Source organism: Aplidium turbinatum, chromosome 6 (assembly GCF_918807975.1).
Source record: "Aplidium turbinatum chromosome 6, kaAplTurb1.1, whole genome shotgun sequence".
NCBI classification, from domain to species: Eukaryota; Metazoa; Chordata; class Ascidiacea; order Aplousobranchia; family Polyclinidae; genus Aplidium; species Aplidium turbinatum.
This window is the reverse complement of record NC_137477.1, coordinates 11,717,833-11,743,086: the sequence shown is the minus strand read 5'-3', so window position 1 is coordinate 11,743,086 and position 25,254 is coordinate 11,717,833. Positions and strand designations below refer to the sequence as shown.

Below are 25,254 nucleotides of genomic sequence, written 5' to 3'. Positions count from 1 at the left end.
AGAGAACTTGTTGAACCGAATATTGAGTTGAAAGATGGTCGATTTGAGATACCTGTTCCGTTGAAGGAAGATATTGATCTACCTAACAATTTTGTGTTGGCGTCAGATAGAGTTGCTGCTTTAAGGAAGAAGGCTTTAAAACAACCTGAACTTCGTGATTTCCTTACTGACACCATGAAAGATCTTAAATCAAATGGCTATATTGAGCGTACTGGTGAAGCAGGAAATGTCAAGGGATTTGAATGGTATTTACCATACTTTGTTACGTCACAATTAAAAAAGCGCATTGTTTACGATGGCAAGTCTGAATTTCGAGGAACTTGTGTTAATGATGTAATGTTTTCGGGTCCTGACTTGTTAAACCCTCTGGTAGATGTCTTGGCTAGATTTCGGCTTGGTAGATTTGGTCTCATGGCTGATGTGACTAAATGCTTCTTTCAAATAAAGTTACCTGAGTCGCAAAGGGATTTGTTTCATATATTGTGGTTTGAAGATGATGACCTTGAAAATGGTAGGATGGTACCATTTCGTTTTTGTGTACACCCTTGGGGAATAAAGAGTAGCCCGTATATCGCTTGCTTGGCTATAAAGAAAATGATCGAGCAGAATCCCAGCAGTGCTGGTGAATTGACTCTCTGCAATATTGCAAATAATATGTACATGGATGATTTTATATTTTCGGCTGATAGCTTAGAGGAAGCTCAGCAAATCACTCATGAATCAATTGCTTTGTTTGATAGCCGTGCGTTTAAACTTGGTAAGTGGAGTGCTAACAAGGAGGCTATGATTGTCTTGTCAAATTTGGATAATGAGATGCTTTCACCTTTGATTCGTGACATTGACTTTCAGACTGAAAATATGACTTTGCCATCAGCGAAGACATTGGGTTGTGTGTGGCAAACCGAGTCTGACGAGATGCGTATCGCATGTTCCTTAAAGCCCTTAGCTAAACACACGCGCCGAAGTATGCTCAGTCAGCTTGGACAAAATTTTGATCCGCTAGGCTTTGGAGCGCCATTTTTTCTAAAAGCACGCCTTATACTTCAGCAATTGGCGATAGACAAGTTTGATTGGGACACCGAGGTCCCTGATAGCTTTGTTAAAGAGTGGGAGTCGTGGCTTCGCTCTTTGGACCTGCTTAAGGATTTTTCGTTACCGAGATGGTATTTTGCAAACTCTGGTGTGTGCAGTCCGGATGATATTGTTTCATATCAATTGCATGGGTTTAGTGATGCTTCGAATCAAGCTTTCTCTTCTGTTGTTTACTTACGTAGACTGGTTAACGGAGTTCCGAGTGTGTCTTTCGTTCTGGGTAAATCTACCATTGTTGTAAAAAATCAGTTTTCTTGGCCGATAGCTAGGAAAGAGCTTGTTGCCGCTTTGAATACAGCAAGACTCGTGAAGCAGGCCTACGAGGCATTGAAGATGCCCGACTGCCTTAAGTATTTTTGGTGTGATTCTCGTACTGTGTTGCAGTGGGTTAAAAACCCTGATTTACGTTTGAATAAGTTTATTACGCGTCGAGTTGAGCATATTTTATTGTTGTCTGGAGCCCAGGATTGGCGTTTTTGCCCTACCGATATGAACCCAGCTGATGTTGGCACAAGGCCAAATCTTATTACAAAGAAAGAATTTCGAGAGTTGTGGTTAAATGGTTCTAGTCTTCTCTACCAGTGTGAGGAAATTCCATCTGTAGAAAATGCCACTCCAGTACCTGTCCATAGCCTATATCTTCGTGACGAAGAGGAGTCGCTTGACGTTGGACAGGGTGGTCTTCACAGATTGATCGAGGCCGCACCTTCTTTGTATGTTATGAAAAAGAGAATCGCTTATTTGGTTGCTTTTGTTGAATTTTTGTGCTGTAAAACGAGAAAGCGTAGCTTTGTGAAGCCAAAACTGGATGCATCTTATCTTAACAGTGCTTCAGAGTTGGCTGTGAAGTTTGTTCAGAAGAGCGTGTATGGCAATGTGGTACATTTAATGACCAAACGATCGCCGGATGCCCATGAGGAAGTGATAAAGCGAGGTAGTGTTGGCGCTTCGCAACGTGAGAAGGAACGCTTGAAAGAATTACGTTCACTTAAAAAGTACAGACCTTGTGTAGATGACGCTGGTGTAATCCGCATTGAAGGGCGCTTAAGTAATTCTCCCGAGATCTCTCTTGAAGCAAAGCATCCGATTGTTTTGCCTTCGAAGCACCCCTTCACTAGGCTTGTTGTACTGTCGCATCATAATGGAAATGCGCACTGTGGAGTACAGCACACTTTGTTGTCTACGCGACAGAAGTTTTGGATCGCTAATGGTAATGCCTCCGTGAAGAGGTATCTTAATGATTGTGGTGTATGTGCGATTGAGAAAGCACGGCCTATAAGGCAGCTCATGTCTGATTTACCTTTGTCTCGCACAACTGCGCATAGGAAACCCTTTTTTGATTGCGGCTTAGACTATCTTGGACCTTTAACCTTTGTTGAAGGTAGAAGTCACAAAAAAGCTTGGGGACTCTTGTTCACATGTATGGCATCTCGCGCTATTCATGTTGAGCTGGTTACGTCATTGTCGCTGAGTGATTTTTTACTTGCCTTTACAAGGTTTACAGATTTACGTGGGCAGGTTAATGCTATCTATTCCGATAATGGAAGTACCTTTCAGGCAGCATCTAAGAAGTTACCCGAGTTGATAGAATCAGCTGAATTTTACAACGCCCTGAGACAGAGAGAGATAAACTGGGAATTTATACCTCCGTATGCTCCGGCGCAAGGTGGCGCCTGGGAGGCAATGGTTAAACAATTTAAAATTGCATTTTTTCACATTTTGGACTCTTCAATTCGTAAGCCCAATTTTATTGAACTGCTTACGTACACAGGCAGTGCCGTTCGGATCGTGAACGAACGCCCTTTAGTACCTTTGAGTGACGACCCTAGGGATTTTACTGTCATCACCCTTGCTTCACTTTTGACCCCATACTTAGACCCATACTGTGCTGTTGGGCAACCACATGATCGTGACCAATTAAGAAGGGATTATCGGTTCAATTTGTCACTTTCTCAGCAGTTTTGGAGTAAATGGATCGATTTTTACTTGCCAGGTCTTCAAGGCCGGAAAAAATGGCTAAAAATGGCCGAGAATTTGGAGCCTGGTCAACTTGTAGTGGTAGGTTCTCTCCAGGACATTGGTAAACGTGGGAAGTATCAACTTGGGAGGGTGCATGAGGTAGTTCCACAAATTAGGAAAGGGAAGCCTGTGGTTCGTAGAGCTAAAGTTGCCGTCTGCAACTATGATGAGAGTACGGGGAAAGTGAAAGTAGACTATGTGTTGAGGGATATTTCGTGCCTCGCTCCCGTAAAGAACACCTAAGTGTTAGGGTTTGAGCCTGGTTTTGTCTGCGGTGGCCGACACTTGTCTGAGCCCAGAACAGTCGGTTATTATCGCAACCATTGTATATAGCGTCATTTTTTGCGTGTACCTACTACCTATGGTACCAATTTCATGTATCGTCGTGTTTATTCTTATTGCTGTTCATTCTTTGCATGCCCTTTGTATTTGCGTATTAACTTGAACGTGAGTGATTCAAACAATTTGTGTATCATGTGTTTTTATTCATTGGCTCACAATTGTCGTCAATTCTTTTTTAGTTATGCCATGTCAGACTGTCATAACTAGGGGCCGCTATGTTCCAGACAATTATTCACCTAATCAAACGTCATATAAAACCCGTTCAAGTCTACTGAATCTTACGTCATGGAAATTCCTAAAACATGAGCCAAAATTGCACCATCGTTCGTAAGACTTGTGTCAAACTTGTTGAAACCTGTTTAAACATGAAATATTGCGTCACACTACTGCTGACGTGCCTTTGAGTTATCACAAATTTTTTTGATTCATTCGTAAAATTGTTTGTTGGAAGTCAGTCGCAAGTTTAACTGGTTTATTTGGTGCTTGCTAGCTGGACAAATTCTCCGTCTTTTATCCAAGTAATCTGTATCGTAGTGACAGTTTTTAGAGGTGTAAGGCGTTGCATCTCGATTTCGATAGCCGCGGGCTAATTTTACAGGAATACACTTATTGAATAGACGTTTCAAGGAGTGTTTCTTTTTCGGTCACTACATGCAGACAAACGGATCCGGAAACTTTATGTTACAATTTTCCCACGAAGAGATTATGGTTTACCGCTGTGACCAACTGTATCAAATTACCTTCCGGTTGTATCAATTTACCTTCCGTGGAAGGTAAATTGATACATTTGAGTGACGTTTTTAAAATTTCAATTAAAAAAAAAGTAACAAAAATAGAAAAGTGAAAATGTTTTTAAAAAGTGTGCAATAAGGCATCAGACTTTCATTTCAGCGTAAAATCAATAGTTTGTGTCACGTAATTTTTAGTTAACAGGCAGAAATGTTCAAAGTGTATCAAATTACCTTCTCTTCCCCTAGCCTACGCCACAAATTCTACGCCGTAGACTTGCGGCGTAAACTTTTTGTTTACGCTAACGCTTCTGGCTTTGAGGTTACGCTATAAAGTATAAAGTTTTCGCGTTTTTTTCGCACATAGCGTCAACGCATACTTTTTAATGTCTTTTATTTGCTACAACATGCCAATACCTTCTAGCGCTGCAGTTGAAAGAATGTTTTCAATGGGCAAAGACATATTGAAACCAAAAGGCAGCAAAACATCAGATGAACACTTTCAGATGCTTGTGTTTCTTCGTGGAAATTCAAAATAAAGCTTGTTTTTTTTCGAGTGGTTTATACCATGTGAATGTTTGGCACCTAGCAAACAAAATGAGTTTACGCTAGTGTATGCGCTGACGCTGACGCCGCCAACCTTTTTTACAAGTTACGTTGACGCATAGGCTACGGTGTATGGTTTTTCGAACGTTTGCGTTTACGCTGACGGCGTCAATATTTTTTGTATACGCGATCACTGCTCATGTGGAAGAAGCTGTAGGCCTAGAATATCATAGGCTACTGTCGTTATTACTTTGTTTGAAGAGTTACCGTATAGGCCTAGCCTATATCAAAAAGAAGAGCAATGTGTACGGTAGGCATCTTTTAGTCATCCGTCATCAAGCTTCTTTTGAGAATGTACTGGACTATTACAGAGCTCTAACCTTCTGGCAACCAAACCAACCAACAGTTAAACATATATGTAGCCTAACTGTCAAAGCTGTGTTTGCCTATAAGTGTCTGTAGCCTAGATATAGCCTATCTTTTCCATAAAAAATAAACATACGACCTGGTTATGATTACCGACCCTACTTTAGTAGAACTGATTGCCAGAAAAAACTTACATTATAGCCAGGTGGAAGTTTTTACAAATATATCTGTTCAAACGTTTTTAAATAGGCTAGCCTATATAGGCCTACAATTTACATGGTGCAACTATTCTGAGGCCCCTAAATCTTGAGTCCCTAAGCTTCAGCCTATCAGGTCTAGTGGTAGGCCTACATCCGGCTTTGTTTATATTTCAGCACGGCATTGGTATTTTTTTTTATTTATTGTTCTATTTTTGACATAGTTGAGAAAAAGTGCTAACTTTTTTATTCTAGACTAAACAAAGATATTTAATCTGAGAGAAAAGGTTTTCTAAAATTGCATTGTTACTCACTGTGAGCTATTTTCATTACAAGCAACTATTTTTATCACAACGAAACGGAAATTGAATTGAAAGCGTAGGTCATTTATATGTGTATCAGTGACAAACGTCTCTGACAGTGTGTGAGTTTGCAGATGAATAGCTTTGTCCGTGGCGGTTGAAGAGATACGTTACGTATTTTACGTAATGACGCATGAAATTAATCTTTCTGGGTGAATGAGTATAAATGCACGCAAATGCGTGAGACAAACATTGGCCATTTCATTCTACGTAATTGTAAAACAAGGAAGCTCCTTTTCAAAGTAGATTTTCTCTGAAGAGCGCAGAAAAAAAGATGGCGGCCAAAGGTATACGAATAAAAACAGTCTCCTATAAATATGCTAGCAGCAGTCTCTGTTCAAGGAGACGATCAGAAGTTCCACCTAGTAAAAGCTGTAGCATAAACCATTAACCTATAAAACGGTGGTAGCATAACCATCATGAGAGATTTGTTCATTACTTTTTTTTAAATACCGGTACCAATATTTATTGAATAAAAAAAGGATTCATCAGTAATAGCAAAAGGTAGCATTTCAGTCAAGGGCAGTGCCATGTAGCCTACCGCATTATAGCCTGCTAAACCGTTTTGAATTTCGAGAAGGTTACCAAGGTTTCGTTTATAACTTAAACATTTCGTGTAAGCTTAGAAGCTCTAGCATATAGCCTACCTAAAAATGGATTGGGCTCCTATTAGATAGCTGATTCTACAGCCTAAATTTTTCAATATTTGCCACGGTCATTCTATTTCTTAGTGAGAGACAGAAATGTGGAATCCACATGAAAACCGCACCTTTGATTGAAAGTGAAAAATCTTACGGCTGACAACGTTACAACGTTTGGAGGCGTTCTTCAAATCAATCATTTTGAGAAATCAGGATTGATAAAAGTGGGGCCGAGATTGAGTGAGTTAAAAAACTAAAAAAATAAAATAGTTGGTGTGGGCCAAGACCGTACTGCAAAGAGTTGGAACTTTAGGCTACTTGTAGCCAAAGAGCTTTTCGCCTACTGCACACCTAGTTTGGCTATGTTTCTTCAAAGAAATGTTGCAAGCTGGTCAGCTTTTACTGTATGCTACCCTCGCATGATGATTTTCCGGTCATCATGCCAAGACAATGTGTTGTGTCACATACTCACATTATATAATTTGATTGCTTAGCGTGGCTGGTTTTTAAACATTTTATTCTATTAACTCACATGACAAGTTTGCTCGTTTATTGGAAATTTCAAAAATATAAAATTTGCAAGAGTAAACAAAAATATAAATTTTGCAAACGCAAAAAAGCTATAACATTCTTTATAAGGTAATGATCTACCTGCAGCAGCAGTAGCCTACCCACGTTTGTTCTTTAAACAGAGACAATCGCCTCACAAGAGGGGTACGCTATTTGCAACATTGTCGCATCTCGGTTGGTTGGTGTTGAATCTTAATCCTCGGTCTGACAAAGCCTTTGATAGCTAGGTTATTCCTGGCAGTTTCGCATACATGTAGTAACTTAGAGGATTTGAATCAATGACGCAGGGCTGGTTACCGAAATTGATAAAGAAAAGTTTCCGATTGTTGAAGAGTTGTTGCCAGGGAACTATTTCATTGACTAAGTGCCGCTGCATGGAGCAGTCCTGAAATACGTTGCTCAAGCGCACACCCGAAAGCCAAACCAGCGCCACTTGATCTTGAGTCCGGCTCTTAACCACTGAGCTAACAGGCGGACAACAGAATAGGTTTGTTTATACGAAGTATTAATCACAAGGCCATAAGCGAGTACCGGTACTATAAATTGAAATTTCCATGAAAGATCTTTTCCTCACAAAAATAAACAATAAACCAACCAGTAAACTATTTGTCTTGGAGACACTAAATTTTTTTTTCCATTTAGAAAAAAAGAGTGCAAAAATAGACAAAATTTGCAAACGGATACACAAAAAAGTTTTTAAAATGACAAACCCCGTTTCTTTTTGTGGACAATTTCAGCTGAAGCATTTTGGATTTGACGGTTTTTCTTCACAAGATTTTACAACGTCAAAGGTATGTGGCTGATAAGGCCAAGGGTAAGCTAATTGTTTAGGTGACAATACTCTAACTAATCGACTTTTGTATTATTTGAAAAGTTTATGAGTCAATTTTATTTTCAGCCAACTGCAGTTCAGTCATTAATTGAACCATTACGTATCTTGTAGCTTCTGGACCAGTTGCTCACCTGCCAGTGCACCGGATATTACGTAAAGCTCAGAGGAAGCTTACGTTATGAAAAGTTTAAACAACCGAAGTACCGTATTTAAATTCTATAGCAACTTCTTCAAACTTGTGAAAAGGTTGAAATATTTTGCAACTGATTGAGCACTGAGTCAGATGCTTCTCTTAATTGAAAAAAAAGTCAAAAAAGTTGGAGGCACGCACTCCTAACCAGCCAATAAACCCTAACGTTATTTATTCTGTTTCTATGACTCTGTTATTCTTTATGAAATATTCATATGAAAACCTAAACCGTAGAGCAGTGGTTCTTAACCACGGTTCGCTCGAACCCCTGGGGTTCGACGAAGCTGTTTCAGGGGTTCAGCGCAAACGTCCTCTGAAACATTAACACACGGCATACTGAATGGTAGGCTATATCAGCGAATATTTTTAGAAAATATTCTCCAGCCGAAACTTGATTGCGCCTTACGTGATGGTAAGTAAACATCTGTGTGTTTGACGCGTGATGTAATGATGCTATCTACACGTAACACAATGCTGTTGAAAACAAAAATTGTTGTTGAAACTGTCAATTACAGTTGTTGAAACGGTGAAACGGCTTTGAATCATCGAATTTTTATGCAGCTGTGTGAAGAAATAGTCACAATTCAAAATCCTTCTCTACCACATTGAAGTACGATGGCTATCGAGGAGGAAAGTGATGAATCGTGTTTTTGCTTTGACTACAGAATTATTGGAGTTCTTGAAAAGTCACAACCATCGGCATTCAAAACACTTTGAGGACTCAAGTTTTATCCTTCTTTGGCTTATTTGGCTGACATTTTTGGTGGCCTTAATCAGCTGAGTTACCAAATGCAAGGAGGTGGTAAAATTTAGTAGAAGCTGAAGAGCAAATGAGTGCTCTTCAGAGGAAACTGCAATTGTGGTGACAGAGATTGGAAAATGACAACTTCGCTAACTTTCCACGTGTGGACAACGTAGTAAGTAGTTCCGATACAGCAATTAATGGCGAAGTTGCAGAAAGTCAGAGGCTTAAGCCAGTGGCCTATTTACTGAGCTTATGCAGAAGTTGCAAAACTCATTTCAAAAACTACTTTTCTAAACAAACACAATATCCAGTATGGATACGTCAACCGTTTGCTTGTGATACTGCAACAGCAGATATAAAGTCCATACTGGATGACATTACCGAGCTTCAAGAAAGCGACAAGGTGCAAAAAAGGAAGTTCAACACAACAAATCTTCAAACGTTTCGGTGCCAACAAATGGAAAGTTATCCTCTTATTACAAAAGTTGCCCTTAAAGTTCTCATGCCATTCGTAACCACTTATTTATGTGAGGATGCGTTTTCTATTATGGTGGATGTTAAAGCAAAAAACAAAACCGGCTTGCATGCGAAAATGACATGAGAATTGCTGTTTCCGAGACAAAGCTTCGAATCTCACTATTGGTCTCAGAAAAACAACAACAGAAGTCTCATTGATACAGTAATGTATTACTTAAATGTGGTAGATTTTGTTTTTGTGACTCAGCGAAAATTTGGGGTTCAACGAAAGCTTGCAGAGTAGCATAAGGGTTCGGCAGGTTAGTAAAGGTTAAGAACCACTGCTGTAGAGACTTTCCAAAACATTGTTTATGCAATTACGTCAAGAGAACTTGTATTAATTTTCCTTACAAGCCACTGTTGCCGTAAGAAAAACGAAAGAGCTGTTTGAATTGAAATAGTTGGAGAATTTTTTGAAACAAAAATAAGTTTGAGTTTTCAATTTTCGATCACCGGTTTCGTTTTCGGTTTTGTTTGCTTATCTAGAGTCCTACAATTTCGTAAAGCTGCACAATGCTTACGAAACCATAAAACCTCCCAAGAAAATTTTCGAGAGCGGACAGTGCTGTGCATACAAAGTGCATAGCCTTGCGCCATACTCATAGAGAATAGCTAGGCTCAGGGCCACTGAGAGGATAATTTGGGTCCGGTACCAGTGGCGTAGCTAGGGAATGTGCCAGAATGTGCCGCCCGGGGCGGATTCAGATTTTGCCGCCCCTTCAAGAAAAAGCATGTGAAAATGAAGTGCGTTTTTTTATCAGATTATAATCAAAATCAAAAATCGTAGTCTGAAAGTGCCGCCCCCCAGACGTGCAGCCCGGGACAGTCCGCCCCCCCCCCCTAGCTACGCCACTGCCCGGTACCAATGAGATCCTTGGGCCCTAAATCAAGACACTTCTAAGAAACGCACCATGTTTAAAAAAATAAAGCGATGGTTTCTTCAAGTTCCTGGGCCCCTTTGGAAAAGTTACGGGCCCCTAATTCCATCCCGGACCCGGGTCCAAAAGTACTCTCTGAACCTCCTTGTCAACAGTACTGGCAATAGGCTTCTATGGCTTTAGGAAGTTAAAAACACAAATATTTTCTGAAACATATAAAAATAAAAATATTGCTTTGTTTGACGTAAGATTCCTTTATCTTGGTGTTGTTTTAAGTAAAGCCTTAGTTTACCAATAAAATATTTGTGCATAAAGAATGGTTTTGAAATGTTATAGTTGAGGGACCAATAGCATATTTTATCGATTAATTGTATGACATCCAATGTGGCTTAGATAAATATTCACCTCCGAAATAGCAAAGAATTTTTCGAGGGTAGGTTACAGCGCACACTAAAGTTTTGATTTTAAATTTTGCATCGTTGATCAGTAGCTCTGCCACTCAGCAAGAAAAGGTTTTATATATTTTTAGTTTTTCGGCCGTTCTCGAGTATTTTTCCATCACAAACTAATTTTTATGCGAGGTAGGCTATTTAGTTTCACAGATAAATATTTCTAGATCCATAATTTTAAACTCGATGAAATAGGCTATGACAATCAGCAATTGAAAATTGTGACTGCAAACATAGACGGCTTTGTTGGGACGGGCGTCATAGTTGTTGTTTCATATGACACGTAGGTCGCCATGGTATGTCACTGGACATGTATTTGCAATGACGGTGACAGAGGGTCTCCAGGAGATACTTTCAGACCAGAGCCGGAAACTTGATAAAACTACTGCACGTTTTTGCAATATAGCAGATTTTTCTTAGAAGTGTTTTTGTTTAAGGCCTCAAGATCTCATTGGTACCAGACCTAAATTATTCTATCAACGGTCTTGTGTATTGAGTTACAATTAGGAAAAGGTTTCATTTAGTCATTTTCATGAGACCATTGTTGCATTGGTGGGTTATGTGCTATCTTAAAGTAGCCTAATAGTGATTCAAAGTAAGGGTAAGGTTATGAAGACGTGCTAAAATACCCGATTCCAATTCTGCAGTTTTTTAAGGCCAAGTTTTTGAACCCAGACATCTTCAAGTTCTAATTTTGTGAAAAAGCGATACGATTTGGGTTAAATTTTACATTTTTTAAATCTAACTCGGTCTGACTTGCTCTGTAAACTAATCAACAATGGGAATACGAAAAGACTTTTAATTTGCATTATTTGTATTTTCAGTTCAATTTGAGTCAACTGGTATTTCGAATTTTCCGATGTTTTCTCTTTGGGTATTGGGTTGTATTTTTGCTTGTTGATTTCACAACGAATGAAAACAAAAGCAGATTCTTCTTTTATCTTTCCCATTGGAATCAACTGCAGCTTGCCTTGTATTTCGGATTTGCTCTTTTTTGCGCCTTCAAAGTTGGACTAGAAAGTAAGTTGACAGAACCCAATGAATCTGGCATTTCAATTTTCACTGGAGAAGAAGTTGAAATCTCAATGATCTCATCAAAGAGTTGTCCATCATCAACAAAGCCGACAAAAAGTACGTTTTGTGGTATGAAATCGTAGTTTAACTGTTTAAGCCATAGTTTCAAGAAAGGGGACCGTAGACAAACAGTATATTGCTTGTTTTTAGGTTATAGCCTTAAATAAATATAGACCTGTATGAAGTTGTCGTAAGTTTAATAGGGTACAGTATAGCTTATAATGGACTCTAATAGTTGCTAAAGATGATGTTACAAAATTTCAAAACTATTTTTAAAATACTTTTGGGGAGTATGAGAAAGATCTTATGTTATATTATTATAGATATGCGATCATTTAACATAGAAATCTCTATTGTTGTGCTCAAATTAGGGTAGGCCTACTCCTACTCAATATTTTAGGACCAGTATTTCTCTGTTTTCTTGTTACATGTGCATTTTCTATTGCCTACTGCCCTATTATATTATATGTTGTCACAGTGAAAGTGAACGTAAAATCGCATGTGCATCAGGCTTACTGCAATACTGTACTGTAACTTAGGTTTTTGCAAACAAACAGTCCACGTCACAAACAGCTGCTGTATCTTGTAGCTTACATCATGTTTGTCGTTTGAGAGTCCACACAACAGACCCATGTTTTTCACAGGGCCTGCACAAAGTAGATAGTTAGCCACCAACCAATGCATATATATTGGTTTGACACAAAGTAACCTTTTGTCGGTAACTAACTTATGTGGCAACTTTTCTTCCTGTTTTATACAGAGCAGGCGTTGCATCTCAGAGGATGTAGGGGAGACCGGGGAGATTTGTTACAAGGGAGGGTTGTTACAGTCCTTTTAACTTTTAAATTAGTTCACATCAACCGCTGGAATTAAGTTTCTTTTTGTCAGGTTTTTAGTTTCCATGTGCAAACGAAGGTTCAGCCATTTTGAAGGCTGCAGTAGAAAATTATTGATGAAAAACTGTTTTAGGATATGAAAAGTAAATTTTTGCTTTGTCAAAGAAAATGTTATTGCTACAAAACTATGAGTGATATTTAACTGGCTTCAAAGTTAAATCAGACTTGAAGTGCAATACCTTTGGTTCATTATAAATATTTTAAAGCTGAGTGTCACATGTTTGACATATGTTAATCTTATTCAGCCAACTACTATTGGGGTGAGTTGTTACACAGTGTAATGCTTGCTCATCCCAACTGGAAAAAGTACTTAATTTGGTACTCAAATAACAAATTTTGTATTATTTAGAATAGTTGATTACATTTTTAAGTTCTACTAATATCTGTTGCAGAGATGTACGTATGCGCCGCAAATTCTACGCCGCATACTTGCGGCGTAGACTTTTTGTTTGCGCTAACGCTTGCGGCCACATTTTTTTGGATAGTTTGCGCTTGAGGCTGCGCCGCAAAGTTTTCGCGGTTTTTTAGCGCATAGCGTCAACGCATACTTTTTAATGTCTTAGTTGTTGTTTGCAATTTTTTTTTGTCAAACTGCGAAATGTTGACGTCTTGCAATTGCCCATTGTTCTAGTGTTGTGTCACAGTGTCAATCTATTGTTCAGTCAGCTGGAGTTTGTTTTTATATCGCACTACTGTTCCCAACCTTTTTGTTGTCACGGACCCCTTAAGACAAATTATTAATTCTGCGGACCCCTACCTAAATTTGGCCTGAAACTCAATTAACATACTATTGACTATTGTAATTATGCTACTCAACTACTGTACTGTGTCATATAGCATTGCCGTTATGACTCCTGCGGCAAATATCAGGTTAAACAGCTGCTCAAATAAAAAAATGAATGAATTGTTCAAGAAATGTTAGCAGTATTTGAATATTAAGGTGACCCAAAGTGCCATGCCGAAACTTTTTCAACGTAAGCAAATTTAATGAGAGGGCTGTTTCTGCCTTTCCTTATTAACTAATCGACTGAACTGTGGTTGAGTTTTTGACAATGCAACACGCATGTCATCTTCAACGTCCAGGCGATAATACACGAGCTATAACGAAATAGACGAGCCAATCCTGATTTGACTGTAATCGACATGCGTTGTGGTAGATGTAGTTTAAGGTCAATGTACACACTGTAAGCAGCAGTTAGATTTATTTGAATGCATGCCGGTAGCCTACAATTTATTTTCGCGGGCTTGAGCTTGACACATTTGCATTTAAAAAGAGAAATGAAAGTAAAAAGATCGCTTTTCGTTTTTTTTTCCAAAATTCATCAAGGTAATCACGGACCCCCAAATGCTTTCTCACGGACCCCCAAGGGGTTCGCGAACCCCAGGTTGGGAACCACTGCACTACTGCCTTTGACGCTAGAGTCCCACGTGGAGACTGAAGTCTTGCAGAAAAAAAGAAAGAATTAGTTAAAACAACTTAGGCCTACTGAGAAATTAGTAAATTACGGGTCAGAACAGGAATGTAATGTAAGCAAGCAAGTAGGTAGGTTGGTAATGTCGCTCCATGTAAAATGTAAACAATGACTTGGCTTCGTAGTGTGAAGTTTTTTTAGTCAAGCCGTGTTGAAGGCGTTTGTAAGCAATTGTGAGCACTTTAATTTATATTAGTTAAGTCTTTCATTTTGGGGCAAATCAGAAACTTCTCAGGCAATGAGCACTGAGCAATGCAGCCTATGTATTTAAACAAACTCAAATATTTGGTCTCCGACCGTGATTGCTTGCATGATGATTGATGTTGTACTCTGTATGTTATATGTAGTAGGCTACATTACTCTGTCTTTGCCGGTTATTCTTGTTGTAGGCTATGTAGCGTAGTAATGTGTAGGCCTACATACAGTAAGCTATCAAGCTAAGGTAATTTTTACTTGACAATTTATACATTCTGTCGCGTAAGTATGTAATGTTTTGTAACTTGATGAGCAGTTTAGCAAAACATCCATCCAGGGGCCAATTGTGAGAGGCTTTTGAGTAGCCTACTGCTAATAACACTAGTAATGCTAACTATCCCTGAATGCTAATAACAAAGAGTTGTGCAGTTCAGAATCTAAACTTGCTTGTGTCTGGCAGTTTTGTCTTCCATTAACCCACTTTTTAAAAATCTTATCAGAAAAAAGCATAGAGCTTACTGAGAGAATTATGGCATTAAAAGCAACATTAGTCTTATTTAAACGGAATCATTTTAAAAATAGTGTTTTTATAATGGATTTTTAGGGAGCGACAGTTAGTATAATCTAGAATTTTCTTGATAGGCATATGCTACAGTTTCTTACACTACACTATTGTATTCAGGGAATAACTTACGGTAATAGGCCTACTAATCTCCAAGTGAAATGGAGCATGATAATACAAATCCATGGCCCTACTTGCAAGAGAGGCCACACAAAGGACCATTAACCGTGGGAGCTTTCCCAACGAAAGATTTCCAAAATACCTTTTTTCTCTACAACACGCCAATACCTTCCAGTGCTGCAGTTGAAAGAATGTTTTCAATGGGCAAAGACATATTGAAACCAAAACGCAGCAAAATGTCAGATGAACACTTTCAGATGCTTGTGTTTCTTCGTGGAAATTCAAAATAAAACTTGTTTGTTTCGAGTGGTTTATAGTAAATGTTTGGCACCTAGCAAACAAAATGAGTTTACGCTAGTGTATGCGCTGACGCTGAGGACCCCAACTTTTTTTACAAGTTGCGTTGACGCATGCGGAGTATAGTTTTTCGAACGTTTGCGTTTGCGCTGACGGCGTCAATATTTTTTGTATGCGCGTACATCACTGATCTGTTGTTGCTGTATCTGTGCCTAAACATGCCAAAAACTAATAAAGGGTGCCTTATTGAAGCCAAATACCATGAATGGTTGAATGGAGATCATGTGTTTGCAATCCTGGTGACAATGCATTGTCAATAATGATGTTATTTGTTTGTTCATGATTTTTTTTCTATTAAATTTGGATGTTCAATAAATTCAAGAATGCTGTGTCAACGTATTCCATCAGTTTTAGGTACGGTATTTTATTAAGAAAAATTAGTTAATAGAACAGCCTATTTGAAATTGTAACATTTCACCCAATCTGTGTAACAAGTCACCCCGATACTGGGGTGACTTGTTACAACTGACTCATTGATATATTAATGCAAATATTTTCCTGTAAACATAACTTTGTTAAATTTTGAAGTTGTATTTATAACAACTGGTGATGTGGCAAGATTACATAAAATTTTCAGCAACTTTGTGCAAATATTGAGAGAAATCTTAGATTTACTGAAAATTGTAACAACTCTCCCCGGTCTCCCCTAACTGAATGCGACTGGCAGGCACACCTAGACACCGGTTAGCGAAAAGAGCAATACTTTTGTCGGAAGGACATTTTTCATAAAAGCTGCAGCATTATAGCCTACCCTTTGTTCGATTGCTGTAAAGTGTATCCCAACAAACCAATGACCAAAAGGCCCATACCTTTTACACTTGCTAATTTACCCTTTTAAATCATGAAATTTGTCATCTAATCTAGCTTAGGCTACGTGGGATGAACCAGAGGTGTAGGTTACACAGTCAAGTTTTGTGGACTTCTGTTCCACTCCAACGTCTGTGACTCTAAATCCACTCCTGCTCAAAATATTTTGGGAATAGGCCTAATGACTCCAAACTCCACCTCGACTTCAAACGTAAACCACAATCTAGATTATTGTATAGGCCTACTATAACTTACCTTCCCTATCCATCCCCTGTTATGAAAAGAAAAACACATTTAGAAATGAAAAAAATAACTGCTTGGAAAATAAAACTATAGAAGTACGGTACCGTAGGCCTACGGTAAGCTACACCTATGTGGAAACTTTTACTTTAGCTCTGAGTTTCCATATTATTTTTCAGAAGCCAAAATCCAGTGGTACCACATGGTAACATCAATGCTTTACGTGACGTCACTCAGCATAGCGGTGGCAGTGACGATACTGTATTGCGTCACCGAGTGGCAAGAAGACAGCGGGAAATTCAATTTTTCAGTGGGAACAATCCATCTTCATTTTATCAATTCCGTCTTCATATTAGTTGACCTAGTCCTAAATAACATACCCATGAGGATTTATCATTTCTTTTATACATCTATTTTCACTGCTATTTATTGTCTTTTTCTTTTCGTTCTTCATATTGCTGGAGTTGATTCTGCCATCTATAAGATAGTAAATTGGGGAACTTCTCCAAGTTGGGCGTTAGGTTTCAGTCTTGGAATGACTTTTCTTATCGCCCCTTGCGGTCACTTTACAATGTACATGCTCAGTTATTTCACAGATATCATTAAACGCAAATGTGTTCCTTAATTAGCCTACAGAGGCTATCGTAGTGAAATAGGCTACTTTTTTTTGGGTATTTTTAGTTGTGGTCAAAACTAGATAATGGCAATCTTGAATCAGTAACAGTTCTGTGAAATTTATTCTATGCTAAGCGTTTCAAATAAAATTTACCACCATAAAAATGAAAGCAAGACAAATAAAGCTCACTACAAACGAAATGTTTCTATTAAAAACGATGGTTTTTAATTAGGCTGCACTACTGAGGATTGCAACCGTTAAACTTAGTGAAGCTATTTATTGATTGCCTACTGTTATCCATTATCATCAACTCAATATTTTTAACTTTTCGATCCGTGATATTTATGTAACTTAGCTTACTTTTTAGCTAAGATTAGCCTGCTTGCAATTCTTTTACTCGGTTGGGCCTATATGCAATTCACCACACTTGAAATGACATAAAATACTTTGCACTTTCACAAATGTAGGCCTAACGACAGTCATTTTAGTCCAAGACCATTTTCTGTCATTCGGAAAAATGTTTTTCTTGTGTTGCATCAATTTTTTCTTTGTGCTACTTTTCAAATTACCTGGGCACAGGGACGGATCCAGCAAGTAGCCTTAACGAGGGCGATTTCAATAAAACTCAATGGTGTACCTACATCTATCTGACCTTGCAAATTACACAGAGAAGTTAACCCATACTTTTTTTTCTTTTGGGGAGTGGGGGCATCGCATCAATCCGGATCAGCCACTACCTGAGAAAGACGAATACCTATTGTGTTATAAATAAAAGTTTGTACCAATAGGCCTTTGTGCTACTTCTATATCCAAGTGTTATGATCAGATATCAGACTGTTGAGAAATGCAGTAAGCTACACTCAGTGCTGTGTTAAACCTTTTGTGGGCCCCGGGGCCAGAATAATTTTGGGCTCCCTATCGTCAAGCAGACCTATAGTATTGTGTATATTTTTACTGCACCGATATGGAAATGTGGTTCACTTCAATAAACTTTTTCACCAGTTTAGATAACAACACAAATGTAAGTAAACACAAACACAGGTCTATCATTTCTTAGCTACACCTTTGCTCGGAATGAAAGCCAAAAGTGTTAAAAATTTCTAATAAATAAACACTGGAAATAGAGTATGGTTACGACGCGTAAATACCACTGTACCGCGCGGAATTTTGACTGTTTGAACTTTGCGTTGCGGTACCGTGATAAAATCTGAGAATAAAACCAAAACTGAAGAAATTATTAATTTTCATTCAGATTTGGTCTGGTAACAATATTGTTTTTCACCATTTTTATGGTTTATCTGGCAACACTACTTGTTCAGTCAACCATTGTAAAAACATTGTGACTGTGATTGTAAAGTTTAATTTGTAAACAAAAGCAGTGTCAAGAGTTTTGAGAATCAGGTGTAATTATTTTTATTTAACATTATTTCATTCCAAGGCAAAGCTTTCATTATTTTATGCAGGCATTCAAGTTAATTAATGTTTTTAGGGTATGGTAGCCTAGGTTAGTGGCAAGAATACAGGGTCCACGTCTTTTAGGCGCAGACAGTTAGGCGCTGGTCAAATAGGCGCGCACATTGTGGCGTCTGGATATTTAGGTGCAGAGCACTGTGGCGCCCTTTCATTTAGGTGCTATTCCTAGTAAAGTCTGCAGATTGTATCAGCTCAGCTTTGGCAAAACCTTGTATGGGTATTAACGGAAAACTAAGTTACCGTACTCTTCACTCAAGCTTACCACCCGCTTGAATATAGGCTACGGTATCTATATTTTTTACTGTTGTTTATTATTTGACTTAACTAAAAGTGAACTCAGTCATGTTCAGAAACTTGAATAATTTATTGATAAAGTTTTCGCCGACGCAAACCTGGACCAACAACAAATAAATGCCGAACATGCGCATTAAAAAAACAATAATTTTTTTTCTGTTCAATATAACATTTTGTGTGAAAAGCATTGCCGGATAAAGTAGCTTCACTCACTGAAGCCATGACTAACAACAAATGAATCCACTCGCATTAACAAAACAACATATTTTTCTGTTCAATACAACATTTTGTGTGAAAAGCATTGCTCTACCTGCCAAGCTGATACAATCTGCAGACTTTACTAGAAATAGCACCTAAATGAACCAGCGCCACCCTGCTCCGCACCTAAATATCCTGGCGCCACAGTGTGCGCGCCTATCTGACCGGCGTCTAACTGTCTGCGCCTAAAAGACTTGCTCTCAGAATACACAGGTCACTTGTGATAAGAATGATTTTTGTTTTGGATCAAAGCAATTTCAGTAGGCCACCGTACAACATGTGATATGCCAGGTCTATAAGGTATTTGAAGATAAGAGCAATTTCATGTGCATATGTTTTAAAAAAAGTAAATATAGAAGGTTTCTGCTAAAAGTACCCACAGCATTCAATAAAAGGCAACTCAGATGATCTATGAAAGGTAGTAGTACTAAGTGCTGCAAGTTACTCAATCTCCTAAATAGGCCTTAAATTTTTTCCAAAATTTGCTTTCATTTAATAAATTCTCTTGCATTTGCTCTGCACTTGTGCAAGTGCACTCTTATTTTTTGTGGTACAGGAGCAGTGTACGGGGAGACATGTGCAGTGCGGCAGCGGACAGATTTTCCTGCTCGCGACATCACTCGTCAAAGATATTTAAAATAAAATGATAATTAAACTATCAGAAATGTTATTTTGCCAACACCTCACAATTTTTAAAAACAAAACACTTTTATTGATGAAAATAAATTGAATTATAGGCTATATATGAATTGTAAATTCACAAAGGGCCCAACTCCACTTTTTTCATTTCACTTTTTGTGCTTTCTGATTTCTTTCGATGAAAACAAATTGAATATGCGAATTCACAAAGGGGCCTCCAGTTTTTTTTCACTTCACTATTTGTGCTTTCCAATGTCTTCTAAATGATACTTTAAAAAAATGGCCAAATGTTTCAAACATATCGGTAAACACATAAAAAATACCCTATCAATATTTCCTTTGATTTTGAAATGGGCCCAACTACAGCAATTACACTTCAATTTCTCCATTGTTTCTGCACAGAATCTTCACCAAGTGAACTTTTTACGTATGATGCTTCTAATCAGTATGCTTAAGCATGTAATCATAATCGAAGTTTTACCACAAAAGTAAATAACCAAAATAATTAAAACGGGTGTGCAAAAACACTTTGTGGCAATTGGGCCCTTCTTGGATTCATATATTCAATTGCATCCCACCTGTTATATGTTAAATACACTTCTGCAGATCATGATACTAGCTTTATCGCATTTTAACTTTCTTTTAAGATAATAATGGTGTTTTTAGAGATGTTTCAGTGTAGTAAAGGGGCCAAATTTGAGATGTTTTAGTATAATTAGACCTAAATCGTCCTAATTGACAAGTAGCCTACACGCAGTAAACTTTAGCAACTCAAAAAAAACTTTACTGAAGCGCAAAAGTCTATTATTTGTGGGCCCCCTGAGATGGTGGGCCCGGGGGCCGGGCCCCCCTTGGCCCCCCCCTTAACACAGCACTGGCTACACTGCTACAGCAGATAGCGTAGCCTAGCCTTTATCAGTGACAGATGAAGTCGATAATGTTCCCGACAATTTTCACCAAATCAAACGTCATATAAAAACCGTTCAAGTCTACTGAATATTACGTCATGGAAATTCCTAAAGCATGTGCCAAAATTGCACCATCGTTCATAAGACCTGTTTGGGCCTGTTTAAACAGGAAATATTACATCAGCTTAAACACCTGTTGGAATGACTTCATAATTGTCTTTCATTTATTGCGTCACAGTTACTTTCTACGTGAATTTGAGATATTGATATCTATTCTGGTCATTCGTAAAATGATTGTTTGAAAGTTGGCCGCACATTTAACTGTTGGCTTAGTGCTTGCTAGCTGGACAAAAGTTCCGTCTTTTATCCAAGTAATCTGTTGTGTAGTGACAGTTTAAGTGGTGTACGCGTTGCACCCCCTCGTTTTTGGTAGCCGTGGGCTAATTTTTACAGAAATACACTGTTTGAAAAGAAGTTCAAGTGTGTGTTTCTTCGGTCATTATATGCAGACGAAAGGATCCGGGAACTTTAAGTTACAATTTTCCCACGAAGAAATTATGGTTTACCGCTGTGACCATAAAAAATAAAAGACGAAGTTGTTGGTTGGTAGGCTACAAAAGCAAAGAAATAATAAAAGAAGATCTTGTTGGTTGGTAGTCTAAAGAAGCAAAGAAAATTAAAGACATTTCTTCTCGGTAGGCAACTGAAGAACTTTAAGCTAAAAAGTAAAGACATTTCTTCTCAGTTTGGTACAGAAGAAAAAATAACTTTGACATTCATTGGCAAGAAAGAAGATTAAAGGCAATCCATCTGTGCTTGAAGATTCAAGTGGAAGAATCCAAGCAAGTTTTGTGGACGTTTGGACTTCACATACTCGTACAGCTACGGTATCGTGCATTTAAATTCTTTTTTGTATTTTTTACGGTCTTTGCAGTTAAGTTTTTTATAACTACTGTAATTTGTGTGTTTGTGTAACTTAATTTTTTAATTGTTAAATTTAGCCCTAACATTTAATATGTCTACACTCGGTGGCGACAGGGACTCGACCGCCGTCGACTCGACTGAGTTTAAGCCTGATGATGTTCTTTGCGGTCGGGCAGGCCATTCTGGGGAGGGACCCAATAACGATGAGGCTAAGTCAGTTCGAGAGGCCCGGCATCTTAGACGGGATATTTTGACTCAAATTGGGAAACTTTCTGTGGCCCTAGGTTCTTTGAGTGATAAGCAGGAACTGTTAATTTTTCGATCTAACTTATCTACTTTAGAAGAGGAATTACGGCATTTCCATGCTCTCTTGAGTAAAATTTTTAACTCTGCAATCTTAGCAGAACTTCGTGATAGGGTAGATCCCGAATTTAACTCGTTAAAAAATAACTTTGAACAAAAAGAAAGTGAGTTCTCAGATAGGTTGGATGCTGACATACATCCTGAAGATAGCGCCTCAAATGTAAGCACTAGGATGTCTGAGAGCTCGTCACGGATAGTGGCACAAATTAACTTACAGCTAAGACGAGAGGAGCTCCAGATACAAGCCGAAGCCGAAGCGAGAGCTGCTGAGGCTGCCATGAGAGCTGAGGCCATACGAACTGAAGCTGCCATGAGAGCTGAGGCCATACGAGCTGAGGCTGCCGCGAGAGCTGAGGCCGAAGCGAGAGCTGCTGAGGCCGCCGCGAGAGCTGAGGCCGTACGAACTGAGGCTGCCGCGAAAGCCGAAGCGAGAGCTGCTGAGTTCGCACTCAAAGACGCTCAGTTGAGGGCTGAACAACGTAAGGAAGTGGCATTAGCTGAATATCGATCAGAGGTGGGCTCCCGGCGTAGCTCTAAGAAGGGATCTTCTAGGCATTCCAGAAGTGAACATCAATCACAGTTTAATTTACATAACCTTTTCCAGACGCCTGTTCAATCTGTAAGTGGACCAGTACAATCCACATCTTTTCAAGCTGTTTCAGGAGGTCTCAGGGCCGCGGCTAAGGGTCTTCCGAAGGCTGTAGAGCCAAGGTCTGCAAATTACAACCGAACTCCTCCCCCAGAGCGTACAGGTCACGGGGCCGCCATTAGCAGTAATGCTTTGTCCCCTTCACAGTTTTCAGCGCCGCTAGTTTTTGATCGCCCAGCTACACGTAATTTGGGTGGTTGTGAGAGGCGTATCGTGTCTCCTGATTTTAACGTATGTGAGGATCGTGATCGGGCTGTGCATGTGACTGAGCCCACTCAGCCCATTAAGGGATATAGCTTGTCTTCTCCCGCTAAATCGAGTTCTCAACAGCAGGATTGCTTTTTTGAATACCAAAATAGTAGGACGTTCTTCGATAAGGCGGCCTTGATTGGTTACGATGGTAATAATATGCCATTTGTCTTCTTTAAAAATCGTGTTATGGCCTTGATGGCAGCTTCGCCCTTTAAGGGAACTCGTTTGACTTTGTTGCAAGCAGCTTGTGTTAGAACAGCTGCACAAACGATTGCTAATTTGGTTTCTGACACTCCTGGGTTGTCAGAGGAAGACAGGATAGAAATGTCGTTAGCTCGCTTGTCCCAACGTTTTGGGGTTCGTGGAGGTCTTTTCGCAGAACCAGAAATTAGAAAGTATCGCTATGGTAGCAAATTGACTTCTATCTCTTCCAGTGATTTGAAAGAGTTTAAAGATGAATTGTCGCAGTGTTTGCTTTACGCGAAAGCTTATGGTCAGCGTGATAAATTAGAAGGACGTTTTGTTTTGGATTTGGCTAAGCGACTCCCGTTTGACGCTAAGCAGCGTTATCTTGACTTTTTAGGTGATCAGTATGGTAGCACTGAGGAACCTACCTTTCAGAGTTTGTTTGATTTTGTAGTACGGGAGGAAACGCGCAAGTCGACTGATTTTAGCATTATGCTAATGGGCGATTCTGGTGAGTCGCAGCATTTTAAAAAGTTTGGCAAAGGAAAATTGCCTTCATGTCCGGTTAGGCAGACGTCGGTAAAGCCCCATGATAATGTGATTTCAGGGAGTTCGCAGTACTCGACTGCTGTTGGCGCACCGCGCGGCGGTGTGGCCAGACATAGTGACATACCGGCGTGTTTTTGTTGTTCGTCACGTGGTCAAGTTGAATATCATTTTTTGTCTAATTGTAAAGAATTTTTGCGCTTGACACCTAAAGATCGGAGAGATGTCATTGTGAAAGCTGGCAAATGCTTGAATTGTTTGCGCCAGCATATGGTTAGAGACTGTAATCATGCAAATAACTGTCGTAAGTGTGGACCTACCAACGATAGGAAACACTATTTTCTTCTGCATGATTTTTATGTGACGTCACGTGATTCTCTGGATTCGGTCGGTAAAGATGATGCTGGTGCCAGAGTTCCTGTGCGTAATGTTAAGATTGGAAATGTTAAAGCAGCCTTTAACCGCGTTACTGCTGCTCGTGTTTTGAATCCAATGACTGGCAAATCGAAGTTGGTGTATTGTCAGCATGATCCTGGTTCGCAGTTGACCTTTGTTTCGAGTGACTTGGTGTGCGAACTTGGTCTTAAACCGTATGATAAAGCGTCGTTTAAAATAGATACTCTGGCTGGTCAGAAACCTACTTGTGCTGACCTTGTTAAACTCAACATCCAGTCGTTAGAGACTGATGAACTGTTTTGTGATATAACCTCGGTGGTTAACCCAGCTTGGGCTGACGATGTTAAAACTTTACCTCATAAACAAGATTTAAGTGGTTTCCGTCATTTTCATGACGTGAATATGTTTCATTTGAATGATTGTAGTACTGTAGATGTACTGATTGGCAATGACAACGCTTATTTGATGTGGACAAAAGAAGAACGTGTTGGTGAAAATCGTAGTGAACCGCATGCTTTACTCACTCCTCTCGGTTGGTTGGCTTGTGGTGGTAAGTCACCCTTAGTTGAAAGCGTTGCTAAAGTGTGCAGAGTGCAGACGTCTTCAGAGTCGGATGTCATCTCTGGCTTTCAGCGTAAAATTGAGTCTCGTGATATGGAAATAGCAGACCTGAATAAAGTCATTCAGGATTTGACTTTGCAAAATGAAACCTGTGAATTGTCTCGCAATGATATTTTGGCTAGAGAACTTGTCGAACCGAATATTGAGTTGAAAGATGGTCGATTTGAGATACCTGTTCCGTTGAAGGAAGATATTGATCTACCTAACAATTTTGTGTTGGCGTCAGATAGAGCTGCTGCTTTAAGAAAGAAAGCTTTAAAACAACCTGAACTTCGTGATTTCCTTACTGACACCATGAAAGATCTTAAATCTAATGGCTATATTGAGCGCGCGGGTGAAGCAGGAAATGTCAAGGGATTTGAATGGTATTTACCATACTTTGTGACGTCACAATTAAAAAACGCATTGTTTACGATGGCAAGTCTGAATTTCGAGGAACTTGTGTTAATGATGTAATGTTTTCGGGTCCTGACTTGTTAAACCCTCTTGTAGATGTCTTGGCAAGATTTCGGCTTGGCAGATTTGGTTTCGTGGCCGATATGACCAAGTACTTTTTTCACATTTTGGACTCTTCAATTCGTAAGCCCAATTTCATTGAATTGCTTACGTACACCAGCAGTGCCGTTCGGATCGTGAACGAACGCCCTTTGGTACCTTTGAGTGACGACCCTAGGGATTTTACTGTCATCACCCCTGCCTCACTTTTGACCCCATACTTAGACCCATACTGTGCTGTTGGGCAACCACATGATCGTGACCAATTAAGAAGGGATTATCGGTTCAATTTGTCACTTTCTCAGCAGTTTTGGAATAAATGGATCGATTTTTACTTGCCAGGTCTTCAGGGCCGGAAAAAATGGCTAAAAATGGCCGAGAATTTGGAGCCTGGTCAACTTGTAGTGGTAGGTTCTCTCCAAGACATTGGTAAACGTG

General features: G+C 39.2%; 1 protein-coding gene across 1 annotated transcript; it reads left to right on the top strand.

Moving 5' to 3' along the window:
- The first annotated feature begins 7,564 nt into the window (after nucleotides 1–7,564).
- Nucleotides 7,565–17,144, top strand: LOC145772401 (protein rolling stone-like). The gene is made up of 3 exons (XM_082584278.1): nucleotides 7,565–7,654; nucleotides 11,298–11,493; nucleotides 16,376–17,144. The coding sequence occupies exons 1-3, from the start codon at nucleotides 7,565–7,567 to the stop codon at nucleotides 16,819–16,821; spliced, it is 732 nt and encodes a 243-aa protein (XP_082440404.1). The 3' UTR covers nucleotides 16,822–17,144.
- Nucleotides 17,145–25,254: the final 8,110 nt, after the last annotated feature.

Excerpts from the sequence above, each read along its gene's own strand:
- LOC145772401 (XM_082584278.1), top strand. The coding sequence starts at position 7,565 with ATGACAAACCCCGTTTCTTTTTGTGGACAATTTCAGCTGAAGCATTTT. Across the intron at positions 7,655-11,297 it reads AAGATTTTACAACGTCAAAG|TTCAATTTGAGTCAACTGGT; the intron begins GTATGTGGCTGA and ends TTGTATTTTCAG. Across the intron at positions 11,494-16,375 it reads CTTCAAAGTTGGACTAGAAA|AAGCCAAAATCCAGTGGTAC; the intron begins GTAAGTTGACAG and ends ATTATTTTTCAG.